Raw genomic sequence first — 20,998 nt, forward strand, 5'->3', positions numbered from 1 at the left:
ATATTGAAGCCGACCTGATCCATATGTTTTGGAATTCCCCTAAAACTCACAAATTTTGGTTCCGTACTAAGTTTAGGCTTAGTAAGGTCCTAAAAAGTAATATAAAACTTGAGAAAAGAGACATATTTATTTTATAGGACAGGCAAAATACCTGGGTTAATACTTGCTTTATCAACATAACTATTTTTATACTTAAAAACTGGAAAAGTAGTAGGGAACCAACTTTATAATCTTATATACCTTCTTCAATCACAGGCAATAATAGAACAATTTGATAGCTGTACCTGTACACTACAAGGTATTAAGAAATATCACAAGAAATGGGCAGGGTTTATTAAGCTATATGAAAACAATATACAAAGACAGCTTCTATCCCCTCTCCAAAAATGTGCATCTTTTTAGCTTACTAACTTGCCCCCTGACCTTAACCCTCGCTGCTACCCTGATGCTGGGTAAGAGGAGGGGAGCTCCATGAGACGGCCAGAATTTTAATATATTTTCCCCTGATTTTGAGGGGTATTATGGGTTGAATACACCTATTTTCTGATGATATAAACTATGTTTAGACTATCATTATAATGTTATTTTTGAACTTGTGACACAATTTATATCTGCCAAATCTCTCTTTTTTAATTGTTTCGCATTCATTTATTTGTAAAAGAATTTGGGTATACAATGAGTGGCCGCAGTGGTATCTTATGGCTATGGCATAGCCTACTATTATATATGCTGATCATTATGTCATGATAAATATATTTTTCTATGTTTCGATTGTTTGTTTTATGCATAATATGTAATTGGACATGTGTATGCTTTTTATCGTATTCTTTATTATTTTACTCATATTGTATAAAGGCCCAAATTGCATCCCAATAAAAATTATTATATAAGAGCACCTCAATTTTTCACCTGACTGCTGGAAGGCAAAGATTAGACTGGCTAATCAGTGAGGTGAAAGGGATAAAATACTCTTGGAGTTTTTTGGAATCTTTGCCTCCTCCTAGTGGCCAGGAGTTGAATCCCAGAAGTAATAAACTCTCAACACCTTACAAAAGAGAAAGATAAAAACTTTAATTGGACCAAAAATCATTACATTATAAATATATTATGAATAAACAAGTACTTTGTTTCTGCAATACTGCCTTGCTCTATTTCCTATATTTGCTTACAATGGTGCTCACCAGCAAGTAGCTGGCAAAACTGTGCAGTGAGAATTCCAGCATGTTTGCAGTCTTGCTTGCTTTTTGAATACCATTCTAAGCCAATATGGCTTCCTGAAGAGTGAGCTATTGCATTCTTGTACATTTTCTTGCAACTTTTCCAACATATGCCAAATAACTAAGTACAGTATATCAGCTAGACCCCTTCATTTTTAAAACCGCCTATAATTTTGAGGTAAGTCTTGATTTGATTCATCAAATTTTGCTTGATTTTCAATTGGCACCATAATTATGCTATAATGGAAACTTTTTAATTTATCCAGATAGTCTATATATTTGAATTTTTTTTTCAATTGCTGCTTAGTATTTTAAGTAATATAGCCCATAATGATAACATTCAGCTAGCATTTATTTGTGATTAGTTCAAGATCTAAAAGAGACAGTCTAGTAAAAAATAAACTTTCATGATTTAGATAGGGCATGCAATTTTAAACAACTTTCCAATTTACTTTTATTATTAATTTTGCTTTGTACTCTTGTTATTCTTAGTTGAAAGCTAAACCTAAGTAGGCTCATATGCTAATTTCTTAGCCCTTGAAGGCCGCCTCTTAACTGAATGGATTTTGACAGTTTTTCACAACTAGAGGGCGTTTTTTCATGTGTGACATATAGATAACATTGTGCTTATGTCCGTGAAGTTACCTAGGAGTCAGAACTGATTGGCTAAAATGCAAGTCTGTCAAAAGAACTGAAATAAGGGGGAAGTCTGCAGAGGCTTAGCTGCAAGGTAATAACAGAGGTAAAAGGTGTATTAATAAAACGGTGTTGGTTATGCAAAAATGTGGGATGGGTAGTAAAGGGATTATCTATCTTTTTTTAAACAATAAAAATTCTGGTATAGACTGTCCCTTTAACAAATATCTGGCAAATGCACAACTAGTCGTCTGCATTTACAATTAGCTAGTCTTAATAAATGTTGTGGTCACCTACGCATGTAACAAAGAGGCTGTTATTATCTTTGAAACATATTATTATCATTGAGCCTTTGCTTTTCTACACCTTCCATATATTGTATGTGACATGCTGTATAAATAAATTGTGCCATTTTGGACATTCTTTTGTACACATCTCACTTCTTTACTTCTACTGTAATAGTATCAAAGGCTTTGTTTGATATCCAAATCTTAGTTCATTATTTTTTTTATTGTGAAATTTTATCTCACTCAATACAAATTTCGCATTGAAACACTAGTTTCAGAAAACCTATAGGCTCCAGCGGATGGTCTCAGATTTTATTCAAGCTAAGTTCTTAAATATATATTTTGTTAATTGTTGGAGTTTGCTTAATGTGTTGTTGTACAATATATCTATTTTGTTAGCCTATTACATACAAGTAGTCATATTCTGGGACCCATGTGTTAATTCCTTTAGTAACAGGAATTTCATAGAAAAAAATAATTTAAACAAAAATGGAGCTTTTGGTTTTTTAGATTTACTTACTATATATATATATATATATATTATATATATATATATATATATATATATATATATATATATATATACACATAAAGAGAGCTTTCAGAGTAAGACAGTTTCAGATAGTTATTTATTCACAGAAATCAGAAATTGTTGTAAAATGACCCCAAAAAAGGACAGAAAAAATATATAAAAAGATTATCACATTCCACGAAACTTGTAGTTTTTCATAGTTTTGATTTCTCACTGAAATTATTTACACACAACTACTGCAGTGATATGACAAATAGTTGTAAAAGGTTCTCTTGAGTCCACTTTGTTCAGAAACAGCAGACATGCATGGCCTGCAAATTGCAGCTGCGCACCACACTTCTGAAATTCCTGGCACTGAAAGGGGTTAATCATTTAGCTCATAAGGTTAATTTTTGCTGTAGTGTAGAAATTACCCTCCCAAACACCTACTGGCAGACAGTATCATTTTTTTAAATTTATTTCTGTAGTGTAGGGGTTTCCCCTCAACCTCCCATCTCCTTGATCCCTGCAACAGCTCTTACCCTCCCCCTCCCACTGCCCACCACCATATTTGTTAGTGGCAGGATGTTTTTTTTTCTGTAGTATAGTGTCCCCCTCTAAGATGCATTTTTTTCTGTAGCATATGTTCGCCCTCCCTCCTCCAGCTGAGTTTGCTCCATAATGTATGGACCCATCCTTCCCTACACATTGAACTTTTGGTAGCGTATGGGAACCCAGAACCCTCCTTACCCCCTCCTCCATTGGGCCAACCCATCTGGCTCCCTCCTTCGCTCCCACTCGGCACCAATAATGATTTTTACAGAGTGTGACACAGACAGTACTTGCTTGTGCAAATCCACACCCTGCTCTCGCTTGTTCTGAACAAACGTGTTTGGGGTGTTTTGTCTGCCCCCTCAGCCTCCCCACAAGGGCTCAAAAGCATCATCTGCTGCTCCCACTTGGCACCAATAATGATTGGTACAGAGTGTGACACAGACAGTGTCACTCTTTTATGATTAGAAATCTGCCTCCATATAGTAAGGAAGTACAATCAGCACCTCCTTACTATATGAAGGGAGATACCTTCTTCCCCCAGCAGCAGTCTCCACTGTCTACGGTGACAATAGAGACTGCACCATGTGCTACAGTGTTGGGCGTAGGTACTACGTGAACAGTACGCTTGCCAAAGTACTGAATGACAAAGTACCTATGTCCAAATGGCTGAAGGGGTTAAATTGTTGACAGACAAGATTATAAAAGCTGGAAAAAATGTCTGCCCACCTTTGCAGCAAACAGCACTTGCTTGTGCAAATCCACACCCTGCTCTCGCGTGTTCTAAACAAACGTGTTTGGGGTGTTTTGTCTGTCCCCTCAGCCTTCCCACAAGGGCTCAAAAGCTTTGTACATTGAGCCCTTTTAAATTATTTTTTTTAAATTGTGTTACCGCTGTTTTACTGAGGCATCAGATATGTAATGGATGCTGTTATAATAATGTAAAGAAGAATGGCCAAAGAGAAAATACTTATGCTGAATAAAGAAATCAAGGTTGTATCACACCTGTCTCAAAAACAACATAAAGGACTATTAAATACAATAGAATTGGCAAAGGAAGTAAATGGGAAAGATTTTAAAAATTACACGCTCTTTCTCAATCATGAAAATGTTATGTTGAATTTAGCGTCCCTTAAAGGGACACTCAATTTAAAATAAACTTATGCTTTAAGAGCAGGCAGTTTTAAGACACTTTCCAATTCACTTCCATTATCAAATTTTGGTCTTTCTATTCACACTTTTTAGGGAACAAGATCCTGCTGAGCATGTGCACAAGCTCACAGGGTATACCTATACTAGTCTGTGATTGGCTGCTGTCTGTCACATGATACAGGGGGCTGGAAAATGGGAGAAAACATTTGCATTGAATGGCCCTTTAATTCTTTAGTTTGTCTTTGACAATGATTTTTATTTGTATCCATTTGGTTGCTTTTTCATCTTAGCTAACTCTTGGACGAGTTTATACAAATTATCAACAGCCTCAAACAATTTTCATGGCAAACATGACAGTTGTAGACACGTTTTACATAATTTGCTGAATAAAATGAAGTTTAAGGGAACATTAAACTTTGAAAAGTGCCATCATGTACATTTTTGAAAGAGCAATATCATGATACAATATTGATTTAATTAGAAAAAAGGTTAAAAAAAAAAAGCTTACCTTCCAAAGAATGTAACACCCAGCTGCTTTTATACTGACATGGCCAATATTTTTAAGGTTCAGATTGAATAAAAAAATAAAGATCAAATATAGAATAGTGAACCATATATCCCAGGTATAAAAAAGGATCATTTAAAATCAGTCCTAGCAGCTTTAGTTCCCGATTTATGCTGTAAAGTTCATGCAACTGTATGCTAATGAGCACGGCCGTTATTATTTTTTTTTTACTAGAAAAGGTTTCAACCTTAAACACACCGCACAAGGACAAAACAAAGTATTTTTTATTTTAGTACAGAAATATCTGTTTTACAAAAAAAATTAATACATTTAAAAATGGCCTGTTTTAGATGTAGCAAAGAAAAATACTTTCATATTTCTTTGTCTGTTGATTTTGAAACGCTTTTTGTTTGTTTAATAGGACATTTAATTACATGAAAGTAAACCTGCATGTTGACAGTGAACTAGAGCGAATTATAATCTTTCTGTATTTTTCTATTAGACAGGTGGGCTAGAAATTTTTAATTTATTGCACAATAAAATGTAATAATTACTTCTCATTTAACAAGAGCAATAGACAGAATAAAGGTATGATATCACAAAAAGAAGTATCTTAATTAAATACATTTAATTTTGTTTCAGGGTTGTTTAAACAAAGGAAATATTTGTTAAGCATATAGTAAAGTCCATTAATGGAAGAAGCGGTGATTATTCCTGGACCATCGTCAACTGAAGAAGAGCTTGTCAACTCGACAGAAATGCAAAGTCTGACTACTCCATCTGTACAGTATCGCCAACCGTAAGTAACATTTTTAAAGAATGTCAGCTCCCATGATGCAATTTAGATATTTCCAATTATTACTTTTGTCTTCTATTTAAAATTCTAATTTCCCAGTACTGACCAAATGCATGATGGGTGCAACCCAATGATAAACACAATTCTGTTGCAGTGTAGGGCAGGACTGCCGAAGCAACAGCCCACTGGCTGCTATTTGTGTGATTCTTAGCACCACTGAACAGAAAACAGACATCAGTCATTTGTTATTGAAAAATCAATTCCTGATTTCTTATTTGGTAATTAGGTATATGTGTAGCACATACAAGTACATTACATTATTTTAATAGTGAGTAATTTTACCACAGTAAGTATAATTTAATTAGAACGAGGCAATCCAACCATTCGTGACCAGCCCCATTGCAAAATATGTTGTCATCCTTGATCTAGGGCACTGGTTTCCAAACCTGTCCTCAGGCCTCCCCAACAGGCAAGGTTTCCAGGATTACCTTGCATGAGAGCAGGTAAAATAACTATGTTTACTAATCATCTAATTATTTTAGTCATGCTCCAGGTCAGATATCCTGAAAATCTGGCCTATTAAGGAGGCCTAAGGACAAGTTTGAAAGACTGTTATACAGTGATTACTTTATTAAGAGGTCAGTTATATCCTGTTCCATAATCTATAGATGGATACATCAAAAGCCATTGCAAAAATATTTGAAACTTAATATATTAACACCCACTATTTGTATAGTGACCCTAAATCATTAGTGCAGTTCTTCATTATCTTAAATCATATAAATAGTATATATCCTGCATGTTGTGTATTTTAGTGATACACACTATTGCAGTTATTAGTATTTGATGACCTATATATTACATTCACAACATCCTAGATTTTAATCCTAGGTTTCAAACCTTCAATAACTATTATCGTTATAAAAATACGTGATTATAAACGTTGCAATTCTTAAAATAAATAGTGGACAACTTATATGTGAAATATTCAAATAAACAAATAAACCTTTGTTAAAAATAAATATTTAATGTGAGCATTCAAAAAATAAAATAAAATAAAAAAACTGATTTCTAATATCCACTTTTGGATTTAGTGGTTATAAAAACATACATATTGACCGATGAACGAATGATGAAATGAACAAAAGACAAAAAATAACTTGTAAGAGGCACAACTGACGAGATATATCTTACTTACCTAGCCAAACCAATAAGGCAAATTTTGATTTCAATATTTCGGATGGCAATCTTTAGGTAAGGTACTGTCCTGAAATGATATCAAAGGACTCAACTTAGTTCAAGAAAAAGTCCAAAACAGAGACTCTTACAGTCCAGGTTATATTATTCCATATGGGTATATCTCTTCGTTAGCTAACAAATAGAATTTGGTATACCGGAAAACTTTGTTTGTTCGATAATACTTTAAATTGTCTTACCGGTCGATTTCAAACCGGCTTCTTTCCGTCCTATATTTTGTGGCGTTTAGAGGCTCTCATTTCTGGTCCGATCATAAAGCTCTGTTTGGTTCACTCTGCGTCCAGAAACGCCAAACTCGCTTCCTTCTCCCTGTTTGGTACCATCTTTTTCTGACGTCACAAATGCGTGTCAGGGGATTTCCTAGAGCCTTCTTCGTTACTTGTGCAAGTATATTGTTGAACCCTTCACCGCTGTCTATTGTTTTAACTCCTATTTAAGTACCGCACATTAGTACATATGTACGCTGGTCTTATGTGAGTTTCAAACTTAAACACGGATCCTGTGGGTTAGCTTCAACGTGTATTTTCCTTTCTTTTTGTCCCTTTCACAGCTTCTATGCATTTCACCCATCTCTTCGGGCTTTATCAAGATCTTGAGATGGGTGAAACGCGTAGAACCCACAGGATCCGTGTCTAAGTTTGAAACTCGCATAAGACCAGCGTACATATGTACTAATGTGCGGAACTTAAATAGGAGTTAAAACTATAGACAACGGTGAAGGGTTCAACAATATACTTGCACAGGTAGCGAAGAAGGCTCTAGGAAATCCCCTGACATGCATTTGTGATGTCAGAAAAAGACGGTACCAAACAGGGAGAAGAAAGCGAGTTTGGCGTCTCTGGACGCAGAGTGAACCAAACAGAGCTTTATGATCAGACCAGAGGGGAGATCCTCTAAACACCACGAAATATAGGATGGAAAGATGCCTTTTGTTTTGTCAAGAAATCAACCGGTAAGACAATTTAAAGTATTATTGAACAAACAAAGTTTTCCGGTATACCAAATTCTATTTGTTAGCTAACGAAGAGATATCCGCATATGGAATGATATTATCTTGACTGTATGATTCTCTGTTTTGGACTTTTTCTTGAACTAAGTTGAGTCCTTTGATTTCATTTCAGAATAGTACCTTATCTAAAGATTAACATCTGAAATATTGAAAAGAAAATTTGCCTTATTGGTTTGGCTAGATAAGATATATCTCGTCATTTGTGTCTCTTACAAGTTATATCTTGTCTTTTGTTCATTTCATCATTTGTTCATCAGTCAATATGTATGTTTTTATAACCACTAAATCCAAAAGTGGATATTAGAAATCCGTTTTTTAATTTAATTTTATTTTTTGAATGCTCGCATTTAATATATATTTTTAATAAGGTTTATTTGTTTATTTGAATATTTCACATATAAGTTGTCCATTATTTATCTAAGGAATTGCAACATTTCTAATCACTTTTTTTTATCACGATAATAGTTATTGAGGGTTTGAGACATAGGATTAAAACCTAGGATGTAGTGAATGTAATATATAGGTCATCAAATACTAGGAACTGCAATAGTAGTGTGTAGCACTAAAATACACAACACGCAGGACATATACTATTTATATGATTTAAGATAATGAAGAACTGCACTAATTATTTAGGGTCACTATACAAATAGTGGGTGTTAATATATTAATTTTCAAATATGTTTGCTAGGTGTCCTATTAGCTTTCTAAGAGCCCTCTGTTATTTCACATCAGTTAACCAATTATTCTTATTTAGGAAGTAAATAAGTACCAAGAGTGGCTCATATAGGATTTAAGTTAGCACTAACGTTTCACTTCCCCCTCCCAATACATCAAAAGCCATAACATTAACATATATTAAGAGCCATTTAAATATTTGTGTCCATGGACCACAAAAAAATCCAATATTTGATAACAAAATAAGATTTTTAAAATGTTTATTTTATATGCAGATCTTTTGCAATGTAGTGCTTAATTGATGATATATATAAAATCACATATAAAAATACAAGGTGGGGGCAGAATGCCCAGACTACAGCCATAGTAGGCTAAAATACCAGAAGCTGCGAGACACTAAACAATAATGCGCCAATTATCATCGGAATACCCTATCATTGAAGCATGAAAGTGATATATCTAGATATATAAAAAAGTGTACTAAGTGAGACTATATATTTCTTATTGCATTCTAACTGTTGTGGACAGGTCCAGTCCTTTAGATATTAGGTATTGGCCTCAACACAGATCTCAACACCCCCCCCCCCCTCCTGGATTGCCAGAAAAGTAGATGGTATAGCTATATATTGTACCAAAATACGATCATATATATGTAGAAATATGTATTTATGAATAAATAGAGCATATGCTGCTATGTGAAGATCATTGGAATTTGAAATATTTAGTGCTTCGTGTCAGGTTAGCACACCTGAGAAAATGCAATTGGGTTTGTGAGTGAGTAGGGTGTTATTTTTGTTTCTCCACTTTTCCTGCTCCTTTCAAGTCTATGGGGGAATATGTCACCTCAGTTGCAATATTTGTTCTTCTGTTTTTTGTGCGTGTCAGGTTAGTGTGCAAATGAAACATTTTTACAAAACAATGTCCTTCTAGTGGAGATAGCATGGGAGAGATAAATAGTGCCCAACTCATAATCTAGCCCATACTGGCAAAGTTTAAATGTGTGATGTCAGATTCGAAAGCTTATTGATTATCATCTGGCCTATGGATAAGCGGACAAATACTACTGCGACAGGGGAGCCAGAGGTTCCCATTGGGCTCTACGGGTCAAGTGTATAACATGAGTAGTGTCAAAGACCCCCTACTAAACCCTTTAAACTGGAGGATTTTCCTAGCTATTTGCCAACTCTTGCTCTGGGGGATGCGGCCAGCCCTCTGGAGCGAGACTCAGGTCACCTATGGGGTTAAATGGAGGGTCATTAAGTTGGCCACAGAACTGGCAACTGTTGATCTTTGCGCTAACAGTGAATCACTGGATGCCTCTGTTGACCAGCTTACTTGTATGGGACTGAAAGAGGCAACCCATAAAGATACAGCCAGAGCTAAACAGCTGCAGGCTAGACTTTTTTTTAAAATACACTGACACAGACTGCGGTAAGCTGACAGGCTGAAACTAGATGCAAGGGCCTATGCTTATCCCTAAGAAAATTGCGCCAACTTAATTTGTTTTTAATAAGAGTTGGAGGGGAACCAATGGCACTACTAAGAATGGAAAGACCTATTTACCTTTTAGTAAGCCATAATGTGGCGGGGTGTGGGTGCTGTGTAAAGAAACTAAATTGCAAACCAAAAGAAAAAGTACACACTTATAGCACTCCTAGGTCTATGAAACAAATAAATTTGTTGTGGTAACTTTAATTAAATCAAAAAACACTAATTATTCCCGAGGGAATAAATGAAATGGAGAGAAGACTTGAAATTTATAGGAATATTAAAATATAACTTTTATTGGGTTTAAATAAAATAGGAAAAATGTATTAAAACCACACTTAGGTACCGACTGTATATGTTAAATCTAACCAATATAAGTGAAAAATCTTTGTGATTACCACTACTAATGACCACTACTGTAATCAATATTACAAAGGGTAAAAAAGTTGCCTTGTAATTATAATTGCACAATATTATAATGCAATATCCAGTGCATATGAAGGGTATAAATAAGTATACCTTATGTAAAGATTATTTTATGGCAATTGGTTATATCCCTTATCAGAGGTATCTCCTCAATATATTGTTTTTATAATAGCACAGATAATGTTGCTATCAAATATTAGCAGATCTGCTGGAATAGCAGTTATTTAAATTAAAACTGATTTATTATAGTTTTACTAAATCAGTATATTAATTGTTCTTAATATGTTTGTTTGTGTGTTAGTAGAGATGATAATTCTTAAATAATTCAAGCAGTCTAGTTAGTTTCAATGTTCAGTGTGTTTAGTGCACTTTAGTTATGCAACGTCAGGATAAAGTGACCTTAGTTGATTTATATTGCTGGATTGGTTAAACTTCTATGATGACCAAGATATTGGGTAAACTTGAATAGAGAGCTGTAAATTAAAGCGCCATTGGTTATCGCCTTAGAACTAATAATAGCTTTTAGATAAATACAGTAATTGACTTCTGACCATGTAGTCATATATCATATCTAAGCTTCAGTGTTAGCTGCTCGATAGTAGCCGTATGTGGCAATAATAAACAACATAAGATTGGTGTTCTTAGGTTGTAATAAGTGTTACTCACTGTACACCGTAAATTTGAGCATTAATTAAGATATTTGTGCGATGCCACAGTTTGTTAATTAAATTGCAACTGAAGTCACCATTAATAGTTTAAGCTAAGTTTAGATTGTAGCCTCTCAGTCACTTGCCCTGTGCTGTTATACACACAACTGTCATATACGCAAGTCAGAAGTGACACCACACCACCGGGATTCACTGTATAATATAACCAGCAAGCCTCAATGCCACCGCGATCTGAGTTAGAATATTAGCTTGGGTTAATTATTGCATGCATTCTGGGACTCATTCATACCCCCACCTACGAGTATAAGCTATGTGGATTATGTATCAGCGCGTCTCCCTATATACAGGACATCCGCTTCCACACAACTCTAGCTGGGGATTTGTGCTGCACTTGGTCAGAGTAAGGGTTACTCGCTAAGTATAACTGACCGCGGCACGTACACGTTTATGTTTGATATTGATATACAAAAACGTATTCATCGATCGTATGTCAGGCTGTTAAGTTGTGAAGCTATAATGCTCCGTTGTAGCCGCATTAGGTTATACCAGAGGTTATTGTTACAATGTTGATACAGTGTCAGTTAATACTACCCGAGACTCACACACTGAAGCTTGAGAAGCAAGTCTGCTCTATAGGAGATAACCGCTTGGTCTAGAGATTATTACCACAAACACAGAACAGTTATTACTAACAGAGATTCACACACTGTAACTTGTGAAGCAGATCTGCTATGTAGGAGATGACCGCATAGATATAGTGGGTATTACCGAAGTGGTTTAGCACATATTGAATCATATAGTAAACAGATAGTTAGATGACTACAGTAATGTATCGGTAGCCTAAGGCTGTCTAAAAACACAGGAGCTCCTAGGACTCCTCACCATTGCCCTATCGTCCCTAACATGTTTCGCTACTTAACATGGCTTTTTCAAAGGTGTTAATTTGTTTTTGCACACCCACAGATAATGAATAGGATGATGTGGAATATGACATGTTTCGCACTTCAAACTTCAGCTTCTATAGTAAGGTGATCTTTTTGTTTTAGACTGGATGGCGTTTGTTTGTCTTATTAATCATACTCAACCAGGTACAGGACATTATGACAGCAGAGAGCTTGAACTTTATGCCCTGTGATTTTTTATTGTTGTTTTATTTTCATGTTTCCTAATTGACCACATAGTTGTTGTTGTTATTATTAATTATACACATATGGGTCCTAGATGAGGAGGATACAATATATTCTGTTAAATGCCTTGTCTGTTTCAATTGTTAGATTTCTTTAATGGGTCATACGGTTTAATGTTCTTACATAAGTTCATTCATATTTCTGACTTATATCTTATTAAATTTAATTTGATAAAAGCTACTCTTACTCACTTAATTTATATATATAATTATCCATGACATTAATATGGTGCTAGTTTAGCATGATTGAGTCTATTATAGGATGCTAAGTTTCTTGCATATCAATTGATAAATAACCTTCACTCTCCTACATATTATTGTTTAAGGTGGGAGACTGCTATTTGATATATTTCTGTTAATTCCTATAGCCAGTAATGACATCCCTTTTTATAACCTAGTAATAATTTAAAATATCATAGTAGCAACCCCTCTATTTAGATACTGAGCATCCATTGTTGTACTTTGTGTCCTTACTGTTAAAGGTGGATATGCAAACTGTACATTCAGTTACTATTTTAGACCAGAAAATACGCTGTATTGTGCTGTTGTAATTGTTCACCCGCTTGCTATTACCCTTTTCACCATAGCTAAGCTTTGGGTGGTCCAAAAGTGGCCAGACTCATTAAATAAAGAAGCACTCGCCTTGAGACTTTGGTATTCACATTATTCTCTATATTTACTCGCTATTTTCCTTTTATGTGTGAAGTGCGCTGCTAGTTGTGCAAGAGATGCCTTTATTACTTGGGGGAAGCTATTTTTAGTATATGGTAACAACTAAAAAAAAACTAGCACCCTATATTCAACAGTGTATAATTCAAATAAGATTAAAAATTAAGTTTATTAAGCTTATTGTCTCTTATACTGTTTCAAAATGATTTTTGTAGGTGATGTCTGTGACTTAATATTAGGGTAGTACTTACAAAGCAGTGTTATTTGTATTTTGAGCTTTGCTATCAGATGCTGCATGTAACTATATATGGTATGGTACATATGTATAAGATTGTAAAGATCACCTTCTATATGTGTATGTATGTATGTTTGATCTTTGACATCAGATTTTGATGTGCAACTTTATATAGCATGGTGCATTTACTCAAGATTGTAATGGTCTGTTTTATTCAGTTATGTATCTTTTTTTTTCCCCCTTAAACTTCAATAAAAATAATAATAATAATAATGCAAAAGTAAAAAGCAAACTGGCTGCAGTGTCATTTTTAAAAATACCCAGCCACACCCCTGGACCATCGCCACTAAACCACATGATATGCTAGACACACACATGCCACGCCCTGATCCTTTCCATGAGCCCTCCTGACTAAATCTACGAGCTCCAACCACAGACACCCTTTACTGCACCTTCGGCCTTTCGGCTGCTAAGTACTACCTAGTAAAATAGAAATAAAATAAAATGACATGCTGTAACAGATTAGAGCATGTCATTTGCCTACTATAATGGCCCTTTTAACAGGCCCTTCTTTTCTCCATCCCTTGACTAGATGTATCAATAAGGTTACTAAATATAAAAAGAGAGCTATAGGTTGGAAACAATGCAAACGGTAATCTCAGACCTATTGTCAGTAATTGGATTGGAAACGCATAATGTAAAAATATTTAAAATATTTTTTTATTTCTTTTTATGAGGGAACTTTTATTTTTTTTAATAAGTAACAAATGTTTTCCCAAGATTGAATTTACAAGACGATTTTGAGCAAAATGCCAAGATTTTCTGAAGGGTTTTAATTACGTATGGAATGCCTTAGTATGAATTCAGCTTTTGTACACATGCTACAGACTTCTAGGCTTGGTCACTAACATTTTTTATTGTGTCACATCCGTTTAAATCCTCTAAAACAGAAGAAAACAACTGAGAAATAGAAAATGGTGCATATATTAAAGGCACACAAAACTCCTTTTTTTTTTTCTTTTATGATTCGGAGCATGACATTTTATAACAACTTTCCAATTCTCTTCACTAGTTTGCTTCATTTTCTTTGTATACTTTGTTGAAAAGTGTTTTCCTAGTTAGACTGAGAAGCAGTAGTGCTCTACTGAGAGATTGCTTGACATAAATGCCTCTGAACAGGTTGCAACTAGGTCCTAGTAGTGCATGTCTGCTCCTTCCAGAAAGGATACCAATAGAATAAAGCAAATTTGATCTACAAAAAAGTAAATTGAAAAGTTGTTTAAAATCATATGCTATATCTGAATTAAGAAAGACAAAATGGGGGGTTTCATGTGCCTTTAAATTGATTCTATTCTTTGCTTATAAGTTTTAAATAAGCAAAATGTTGTCTAGTAGAGAAATACGTTGTATTTGTAAACTGAGCTGTTATAGCATTTAAGAAAAGGTAAGGTAGCACCTGCAGTTTATCATAGTGTAGGAAAGTATATTATTTTAGAGATATTGAGGGAAATTTAAATTAAGTAGAATTACATTACACTGGAGCTTGTATCATACAAGTGATATCATTTCACCATTATTAATTTAAAAATGGTAACTTTATTCTATCTATTTTTACATTATCAAAATCAAATTCTTAGCAAATATTTTGATGGACTGATGTTGTTTGTATACTCAATGTTTTTAGGCGTTTTTTTAAAAGTAAAAAAAAGCGGAGTAGTGCTGTAAAAATAAAGGTAGTTTACATTTAAAGGGACAGACTACTTCAGAATTGTTATTGTTGGGAAAAAAAAGATAATCCCTTTTATTACCCATTCCCTAGTTTTGCATAACCGACACGGTTATATTAATGTACTTCTTACATCTGTGATTACCTTGTATCTAAGCCTCTGCAGACTGCCCCCTTATTTCAGTTCTTTTGACAGACTTGCATTTTAGACAATCAATGCCCTCTCATAAGTAACATCACGGGAGTGTGCACAATGTTATCTATATGGCACACATGAACTAATGCCTTCTAGCTGTGAAAAATTGTCAAAATGAATTTAGATAAGAGGCGACATTCAAGAGCTTAGAAATTAGCATATGACCCTACCTAGGTTTAGCTTTAAAATAAGAATACCAAGAGAACAAAGCAAATTTGATGATAAAAGTGAATTGTAAAGTTGTTTAAAATTGCATGCCCTATCTGAATCATGAAAGTTTCATTTTGACTAGACTGTTCCTTTAATACAAACTTGGTAAGAGAAGAATACGGAAAACCAGATAATCTAGCAAAGAAAAATAAAGCAGTTAATTATGATTGGCTAGACTCATGTTGAACCGATCATAGCACAATCACTGAAAACTGGGGTCAAAACGTCTATGGGATACTAATATACCTAATATAAATTATGGTAAATTTGTAGGAGATTAGAAATCGTCAGACTTACTGGTTATTGTTGTCCTGCATTTTCACAGACTACAGAAACAGGTGAATTCAATGAAGGATTAAGTTTTAAAAGCACATAGGTAGTTTGTGAGTGAGTGAGTGTTCTTTGACTTATACATACACATAAACAAATACAGGGCACAACTGCAGGCACTCGCTGTCTTCCAAACCACAGAGATCAATATCTGCTACTCGCACAAACCTCTGTTGCCAAGTCTCTCAGTTTTTAAAAGGCAAAAAAAATATTCAGAAGGGGGAAAAGCAGAAGACACAAATACAAGCAGAATCAGACAGGGCAACAGATATCCCCAGAGAAAGAGAAGCATGCACACATGTTGATATCTGCAACATCCTGAACCTCCTCAATAGACCACTATCATACATTGAGATAAGTGTACTTATGGAATATCAAAGTTCTGCACCACTAATCAGTTTAACATATTCAAAACTGTTTTGGATGTTAATAAATGTGTTAACTATCTCCCTTTTGAAAAAAAAAAAAAAACATACAAACATTTCCTGTATTCAAGATAAACATGAGGAGAATGCATCATCCCATTTCAACAATTCTGACACAAAGAAGCTCTAATGAATTCCCCACTGTCCTAAAAGACAGTTTAACTGCTTCTGTGTTGATGATGAGAATGGGTCACCATTCAAATTACTGTGTGTGAGCGCAAGATGACCTGTTCTCTTCATGAAGGGGAATCACTGCTTATAGCACCAGATCGACGATTACCCTGCACTCGGTGGCATGGTGAGTGGCACTAAAAACAAAGAAAAAAGTTTGGGGCTCTTCACTCATGAAAGAGTAATACTGTTCAGTGGCGTAGCGTGGGTTGTCAGCGCCCAGGGCAAGGCAAGTATTGTGCCCCCTAACCCATTAGCACTGACTGAGTCTCTTCCACCAGTACAGTGATGCATTTGTGAGTGCGCACGGTAGCTCAGAGGGTTGCTACCTTTTGCCCAGAATATTCCTGGACACTTTTTAAAAGGGGGTGGAGAGGGTGTGTCTCAGGGTGTGTCTTGGGGGCGTGGCTTCTCGCAGCCACAAATTCAATATGAAAATTTATATATATATTTATATATATATATGTATATATATATATATATATATATATATATATATATATATATATATATATATATATATTACTATATTATATATATATATATATATATATATTACTATAATATATATATATATATATATAATATAAACAATATGTATATATATATATATATATATATATATATATATATATATATAAAATATGTATGTTTATATATATATATATATATATATATATATATATATATATATATAATATATACTTGTATATACAGTATAATATATATATATATATATATATATATAGATATATATATATATAGAGATAGATAGATATATATTATAGAGCAGGCAGGCAGGCAGGTGAGTAATTCTCAAAGCAGGTAATACAGAGGAAACTCTTTTTTTATAAAACAAATTTAAAAAAAATATTTTACCTAGAAAAAACTGCAGATCATATCATTAGGAAGAAGTTGAACAGTACCCAAACAGGAGGGTCACGGCCTGGCCACCTCTGTCGGACTCGTCGTACTAGCAGCTCACAGCGACACCGCACCCGCACACCAATGAGATCACATGACTGGGTGGGACTTGGGTCTTTGGGAGGCGAGTTGAGAGGAGGACTGGTTGGACTATCGACCATGGTCCGTGACCTCATCATGATGCACTTCAGGCTGCAGTCAGGGCCTCCTCCTCACTTCCCTTGATGATAAGTGTGACTGACTCACGCACATTCTTCAACCCCCCCTAATTATTAATACCGGGGCAAGTGGCAATCCTAGTAGTGCACCTTATGAATTGGCAGGCGGCTCCCTTACAAGCAACCACCACGGCCTGCCGCCTGCAATGTTTATAACTAATTAAATTCCTTAGGGGCGCAAATTTCTTTTGAAATTTTGCGCCCCTAAGAATTTTGCGCCCGGGGCAACCGCCCCTGTGGCCCCCCCACGCTACGCCACTGATACTGTTAAAATATTAACTTTATTATAATAATTAAAACAGGGGACTAACTCTGGATAAACCCCACCATACACCTAATGAATGTGATAAAAACAGTGTTCTATCCCGGTGTTTCATAGCCGATAGCTGGTGAGTGGCACTACTAGAGCTAGATTGCAGTGCTGGTTATATCTTTATGAACATGCATAGTGACATCAGAGAGGGGCGGGGCTACAATATGATAGGCAAGCTAGGGAGCTGGATGGGGTGGATTAAATCTCAGTTTCCTTACTAGCCACAGACCTCCAGGAACCTTTATTTGAAAATGAATCACATGTCCGTTCAAATGGTGGTGGTATTAAAAAAACCACAACAATCCATATCTTGTAAAATAAGTAAAAATACAATGCATGGGGTTTTGCTTGGGAATTGGACATTATATGCTCAATACAAAAAACCTGTTATGTCTAGTGACCCCTAATAAAGTTTATTTTATAGTAGACAAGTCCCTCTCTTAAAAATATTGAGTATATTAAATGTGTGTGTATAGCCAGGTAATCAGTAAGGTCATCTTATAATTTTAGATAATATTAGAGAAGTAGGGAAACTCGTCAGTGGCGTCTCTGCTCTCTCTTTTTTTAACTTTCAAATGTTAATTCTCTAATATTATTTAAATAATTTTAAGAGGTAATATTTAACTTCAATTTCTGCAAATTCCTTCACAAGCCTAACAGCCTTCTTGATGCATGAAGTTTGATGGCAGTAAAACTGTAATACAGGAATTCTGGCAAATACGAAATATTACTTATATTGACCTCTTAATATTTCACAAGCATTTACTCTATAGAGAATACATTTGTGTTTTTACATTCTTATTTATTTTTCTTTTATATAATATCCTTAATAAAAGTTATTTTCTTCCACAATGGAAACGTATTGCAAGAAATATTAACACAGATGTATGAGTGCTAAACATTATACTCTTTTTCTTTAATTCTTAGCTGAACAAGTTGTAGGCATAGAGGGTCTCAATTCATCTCTTTCAGATTTGGTAGAATTTTTTTACAAGCACTAATTAGAAATGTATATGGTTAAATACAAGGGCACAATCCCTTTTGGGGGCGGAGCCGGCTGAAGTTAAAGGGACACTGAACCCAAATTTTTTCTTTTGTAATTCAGAAAGAGCATGCAATTTTAAGCAACTTTCTAATTTACTCCTATTATCAATTTTTCTTCGTTCTCTTGCTATCATTACTTGAAAAAGAAGGCATCTAAGCTTTTTTTTGGTTTCAGTACTCTGAACAGCACTTTTTTTATTGGTGGATGAATTTATCCACCAATCAGCAAAGACAACCCAGGTTGTTCACCAAAAATGGGCCGGCATCTAAACTTACATTCTTGCATTTCAAATAAAGATACCAAGAGAATGAAGAAATAGGATAATAGGAGTAAATTAGAAAGCTGCTTAAAATTTCATGCTCAATCTGAATCACGAAAGAAAAATTTTGGGTACAGTATCCCTTTAAGATGGCAGCTTAAGACCGGAGCTCTGTCAAGGGGAAATGCAATCCTAGCAAAAACTACACTCTAGGCAATCTAAACATGCCAAAATACCAGCCAAGTCGAAAGACTACCCAACAGGGATCCAGTGAGACTGACAATTAGACCCAAGAACTACTCCAACCCCGGCTATGACGGAGGACAAATCCGGCACAGATGCGGCCTAAAATAAGAGACACGCACGGTGGAGCCCGGCCAAACAGAAAGACAGCAGCTTGAGAGACTGCTCGAAAGCCTCATGTGTACTAACGACCAGCACTGAGCACATCACTCACCCAGTACCTTAGCTACTCCTGCTCCCCACATACGTACCTAGGACCTTGACAAGGTGCCTGCAGGGTCTGTAGACCCACATTAGGACATTACCTCATACCCGCAATTACGGCCTTCTTGCGAATGAGGGGACAGACCTACTGACAAGATATCAGCCTCACAAAGACCCCTACTCACCTGGAACAGAGAATGGCCTGTCATTGCGGCATCCATAAAGGCCTGTAACTGAATACGTTCTCATCGGCTGGCACTACCGAGAGGCCCACACCCACCATCACAGTCCACACACATGGCCACCTGACGGATTGCCTGGCGCCAATGCAAGTAACTTCTCAGAACTACTATGACCAGCAGATGAGGTGAGACTCTAACACACACCATATAAATAATATAACGTAGTGCAAACTTAACAAGACCTTGGCTCAGGTTAACTACAGAGAAAAAAAGCATCAGTGGGGAGTAATATCACACAGCACCAGCTCCCTTCTACCCACACTTCTATATAGCAGCATGACAGCAGATAAGCTAATATCATAAGGGACACTGTATGGCACTTCAGCCATAATATCATTTAACATATCAGTGAAAAAGGCCATAAATTCCAAGGCAACAAGTACAGAAATGGCATCTAATTAGATGAATGTCAGACCAATTAAAAATAACAAACCGCTGGCTCCTAAAAGTAATACTATGAGCTCATATTTTAATACCTCAGCTATAAACACTCAGAGCCCATCCAGCCCCACCAGGGATGAAGTAATCAGCTCTCATCCCACATCGGATGTACCTGATCCTGACATATCGAAAACAATGCAAATCCTAAAGCACATTCTATCTGCGCTAGCACCAACAAAAGATATTGCAGACACTATAGGAAACTGCCTGAGAGAAAAATTAGCAGAGTTAAATCAGGATGTACACACTTTGGGCTTTAGAGTGGAAGCCTTAGAAGACAAGGTATCCAAGGAGATATAACCTCTATACACAACCTCATAGAACAACAATCAGAATTGATTTCCTCCCTACAGGACAAAATGGAGGATATAGAAAATAGAGGTCATAGGAAAAACCTTAGAATCAGAGGAGTGCCTGAAACAGTCCTGCCAAAAGAACTCCCAGTGTACTTACCCACCCTATTCACACACCTGTTAGGCACACCGCTGCAAGTAACATACTCTGGGATTGTGCATATTAAGCACTAAATTTAAAAACTTTCTTGAAAAGGAAGAGTTTATGGCGGCCGCAAGAAAGAACCAACCTGTCAGATTTAGAGGCAAATACAATTCTATGCTGACCTATCCAAACGCACTCTTGAAAGAAGAAATTAACTTTCCCGACAAACAAAAATGTTGAGGAATAAGAAAATCAAATATAGATGGGGATTCCCTTTCACCTAGCAGTAACCCAGGAGGATAGATGGCTCATATGTTCTGACACATCTGAAGTTCCTGCCT

General features: G+C 35.6%; 1 protein-coding gene across 2 annotated transcripts in view; it reads left to right on the forward strand.

Annotated features, from left to right (window-relative positions):
* The window catches only part of LOC128656253 (neprilysin-like), a 256,431-nt gene that overhangs the window by 60,493 nt on the left and 174,940 nt on the right, over window positions 1-20,998 (forward strand). For both annotated transcript variants that reach the window (XM_053710068.1, XM_053710069.1), the window contains exon 2: window positions 5,503-5,659. In XM_053710068.1, the coding sequence (XP_053566043.1) occupies window positions 5,553-5,659 (107 nt within the window). In that variant the 5' untranslated portion in view covers window positions 5,503-5,552. The remainder of the gene's footprint in view (window positions 1-5,502; window positions 5,660-20,998) is intronic.

Source organism: Bombina bombina, chromosome 4 (assembly GCF_027579735.1).
Source record: "Bombina bombina isolate aBomBom1 chromosome 4, aBomBom1.pri, whole genome shotgun sequence".
Taxonomy (NCBI): domain Eukaryota; kingdom Metazoa; phylum Chordata; class Amphibia; order Anura; family Bombinatoridae; genus Bombina; species Bombina bombina.